Source organism: Rutilus rutilus (assembly GCF_951802725.1).
Source record: "Rutilus rutilus genome assembly, chromosome: 9".
Taxonomy (NCBI): Eukaryota; Metazoa; Chordata; class Actinopteri; order Cypriniformes; family Leuciscidae; genus Rutilus; species Rutilus rutilus.
This window is the reverse complement of record NC_140223.1, coordinates 35681200-35685935: the sequence shown is the minus strand read 5'-3', so window position 1 is coordinate 35685935 and position 4736 is coordinate 35681200. Positions and strand designations below refer to the sequence as shown.

Genomic DNA, 4736 nt, shown 5'->3' with positions numbered 1-4736 from the left:
CTCTGAGTTTTCTCCTATAATGCCTGATGAGTTTGGAGAACACCTGACAAGAGATCAGCGATCATTCCTTCATACAGAATCTCTCCAGATCCTTCAGATTCCCAGATCCATGTTGGTGCTTCTTCTCTTCAGTTCACTCCACTCATCAGATCAGGGAACTGGGACGGTCATGGCAGATGCTTTTTGTGCTCCGAAACACATTTTTGTGTTGATTTTGATGTTTGTTTTGGATCGTTGTCCTGATGGAAGATCCAACCACGGCCCATTATAAGATTTCTAGCAGAAGCCGCCCGGTTTGGATTTTTTATCCGTTGATATTTGATAGAATCCACGATGCCATGTATCTGAATAAGAAGTCCAGGACCTCCAGCAGAAAAATAGGCCCACAACATTAAAGATCCAACGGTATATTAAATTGTACACATGGGGTACTTTTTATCCTTGTGTGCACCAAACCCATCTAGCGTGTTTGCTGCCAAAAAGCTTTTTTTTTTTTTGTTTCATCTGACCACAGAACCCTGTGTTGTTTGAAGTTCCAGTCGTGTCTGACCACTGAATATGCTGGAGTTTGTTTTTGGATGAGGAGCATTTTTCTTGAAACCCTCCCAAACAACATGTGGGGATGTAGGGGTTGTTTGATTTTTTTTATAGGCTTTCTGACCCCAAGACTCAACTAATCTCTGCAATTCTCCATCTGTGATCCTTGAAGAGTCTTTGGCCACTCAAACCATCCTCCTCACCGTGCATTAAGATAATATAGACACACTTCCTGGCAGATTTGTAAAATTTTTACTTGAATATAACTTCTTAATTATTGCCCTGATGGTCAAAATGGGTATTTTCAATTATTTAGCTATTTTCTTACAGCCACTTTCTATTTTGTGACGCTCAACAATCTTTTGCTGCAAATCAGAACTGTATTATTTGGTTTTACACATTGTGATGGATGATTAAGGGAATTTGGCCTTTGTGTTTCCTCATATTTAAAATCCTGTGAAACAAGAAGTCATGGCTGGACAATGTCATGTTCCTAGTCCCCCTGGTGTGCTAATTTTTTTTAAATATTAATGGGAATATACTTCAGAGATATTTTATTCATGAAACATTCTAGGGGTATGAATAATTGTGGCCAACGTGTTTTGGAGAATAACATTTATTTCATAATGTGAGTTCCCCCCCAATTTGAATTCTTTTACTTCAATGAAAGGTTAGAATTTTGCCAATTTTTTGAATAAAAGATCAAATTTTTTGAATGAAAGATTTATTTTTTTACAGCCATTTTTGATCATATTTACCGGGGGTATGAATACTTCCCACAGAAATTGGAAATTTCTATATAGTATATATATATATATAATTTTTTTTTAACTCAAATCTGTATATGAAGCTTAATTTACATGTCATATTATGATTACAGTTAACTACAGATTCTAAGCTTTGGTACACCCTATATTACTGAAAATGATTATATGGTTGAATACCTGATTTTTATGATATTCTAGTAGTGAGTTTTGTTTACTCCATAGAGATTGGCTTCTTAGAGGTGTGTATACTGCAAGTAAGTAGGCACTAATAGAAAACATACAGGTAATGAGTTGTATTTCTCTTACAAGGAAAAGCGTATAAATGGAATAAAAATATATTATTCTATTTAGTATGGCTTTATCAGACAGACTGGAGAAAAATTGTAGCTGATGGAGAATGCTGGTTTTTTTTTTTTTTTGCTAATTGAATTCATCAGTAACTTATGGAAGCTTGTTTCTGCCACTGAATAATAAATAAATAATAATAATTGCGACTTTTTATCTCACAATTCTGACTTTTTTTCTCACAATTGCGATATATCAAGTCAGAATTGTGACTTTTTTCTCAGAATTGCGAGAATTGCGTCAGAATTCTGAGAAATAAAGTCGCAATTCTGAGAAATAAAGTCGCAATTGCGAGATAAAGTCGCAATTCTGAGAAATAAAGTCACAATTGGGAGATATAAAGTTAGAATTGCACGATATAAAGTCGCAATTGCGTGTTATAAAGTTAGAATTGTGAGATATAAACTATTCTGAGGTAAAAAAAATAAATAAAATAAAGTTCGTCTTTTTTTCCCCTTAGTATTAGTACTTTTTAAAGATGTCAGAATTGCGAGATATAAACTCGCACTTGCGTGTTATAAAGTCAAAATTGCGAGACTTTATAACACGCAATTCTGTCTTTATAACACGCAATTGCGACTTTATTTCACGCAATTCTGACTTTATAACACGCAATTGCGACTTTATTTCACGCCATCTGACTTTATATCTCGCAATTCTGATAAAGTCAGAATTGCGAGATGTAAACTCGCAATTGTGAGATAAAAAGTCTCAATTATCTTTTAAAATGTTTTATTTTGTGGCGGAAACAAGCTTCCATAGTAACTCTTTCAGTTCTGGATTCAAAGATTTTGAACAAGGATATCATTCTTGTAAATTACCATCAGTGTTTACTTTACAGTATGTTTATTATTAACTACATATTTTCAGTCCCATATTTTCAAATAGGGCCTATATGGCCATTTTAACAAGCTTTAACAAACCACATTCTTTTTTAAATGTTCCAGTATCAGCATATTATATTGTTGATCTTTTTTTTAAATTGGATTTCTTTGCAAAGGAAAGACTTTTACTTCTCTAATAAACTGAATAAACCTTTGTCTTATTTCTTTTGTTCTCACTCCATAAACAATTGGGTTAAAACAACTTGGAAAAAGTAAGTACATTGTGCTCACAAATACACGACTACTGGTAGAAAAATTATTTCTTATTCTGTATGACATAAACGCAATCAGGGCAAAAATCAAAGTACACGTCATAACAATGATGTGAGTAATGCAGGTGTTTATGGCCTTCATGTGGGCCTTCCCAGATTTAAACACAGAGGTAAAAATCACAGCATAGGAAGCAGTAATGAGAATAACATCTGCAGTTGGTATAAGGAAAGCAGACAAAAGTCCTACTAAGTTATTAATAGATATATCTCCACATGCTAACTGAACCAACGCCATGTGTTCACAAAAACAGTGATCAATCACATTTGTTAAACAAAATGACAGTTTTCTAGCCAGAGAGACCATGGTGATATTCAGTAGTCCATTTCTGATTAATGGGACAACAATAAACTTTAGAAAGTTAGAGATTTCCATGTATTTATGATAGTAAAGTGGTTTGCATATTGCAAAGTAACGGTCCAGTGCCATCCAAAAAAGCAAAGTGGAGTGAAATGAGCCAACAAAATGAATGCAAAACATTTGTATCAAACAACCTGTTAGAGATATCCCACTCCAATTAAATAAAAAACTAAGAAGCATGTTAGGTACAAAAAATACAGGTGAGATCAAGTCTACAACAGCCATTAAACCTATTAGTACATACATAGGAGAATGCAGAGACTTCTGACATATGATTAAATATATGAGAATAGAATTTGCTGTGATAGACAGTGAAAACATCAGAAAGAAAGGGATAAATAAAAAAGGCCTCCATTCTCCTAGGCTGTAGAAACCAATCAGATTGAAGTCTGTGAATGAAATATTTTGTGCAGAAAGATTCTTCATGCTGTTCATAAAAAAAAAAGGAATTAATGACTAAAGATAAAAACTAAACCATTTTTCCATGTATGTCCAGTAGGCTGTGCTACATTTGAGAGTGATAAATGAAAAAATTCTACAGTATTGCTCACAATTATGTTATTCAGTGATTTCACTTTCACAATATGATTTAAAATGCAGAGTGAATGTGCTTTTCATCTATTATCATAATGAAAGGATTAGAATACACTTAATTTTACCTTCTTTGTGAGGCTTCTTTGTTGTACTTGTTGCTGTGAAGAGAAAAGAAAAAATCAAGCTGGCCTTTACAAGTTAGATGTTCAGTGAATGTTTCATTATATAAAGATAAAGATACAAGATATGATGTTATGTTTAATTACATAGGCCTTTCATGCATTAACCTATGCTCTCTATAACTATCATAACTATTGTTTAACTATCATAATTCTTTTTCTTACATGTAAGAGTGAAATGAAAGCGTGACATGAAATCATGGTCTCTAAATACACTATGCCGTGTTCCCATGAGTCTGTAAACTATTCCCATGTTGGAATAGAACCAGCCACAGGTTTTCACTTATGCATTATATATGCTCACAGTATATATCCCTTATAAAAAAATAAGTATACTTCAAGTTCATTTTATTAAAGGGATAGTTCACTTTGAAATTAATTTTTGATATGTTTTAGCTTACCTCAAGGGCATCCAAGATGTAGGTGTCTTAGTTTCCGCAGTAGTTTCAATTTTGATATTTTTAGGTCAAACCATTCTTGTTTGTCAGTCATATAATGCATGTCGATGGTCACTGTCTCAAAACACAAGCACAGAGTCCAAATTAAAACAATTCCCCACCCCCAAATGAAACAATTCCCCATCATAAGTACACATTGATGGCCTAAGACACGAAACGAGCGGTTTGTGTGAGAAAACGAACAGTATTTATATCGTTGTTATCTCTTGAAAACAGCACACGTCCAAATGATCTGACGGCGCGGGCGGATATAGATATATACACTAGATGTCGCTTGGCTACGGTTTCATTCCAATGAACTGCAGTAGCCAAGGCGACAGCTATGTATATATCTATATCCGCCCGCGCCGTCAGATCATTTGGACGTGTGCTGTTTTCAAGAGATAACAACAATATAAATAC

General features: G+C 34.0%; 1 protein-coding gene across 1 annotated transcript; it reads right to left on the bottom strand.

Moving 5' to 3' along the window:
- Window positions 1-2626: 2626 nt before the first annotated feature.
- On the bottom strand, window positions 2627-3589 carry LOC311297419 (olfactory receptor 52K2-like; the record flags this gene model as incomplete). Its single annotated transcript, XM_084419667.1, has 1 exon — window positions 2627-3589. One exon carries the CDS (start codon window positions 3587-3589, stop codon window positions 2627-2629), a length of 963 nt encoding a protein of 320 aa, XP_084275793.1.
- Between the last annotated feature and the right edge of the window lie 1147 nt (window positions 3590-4736).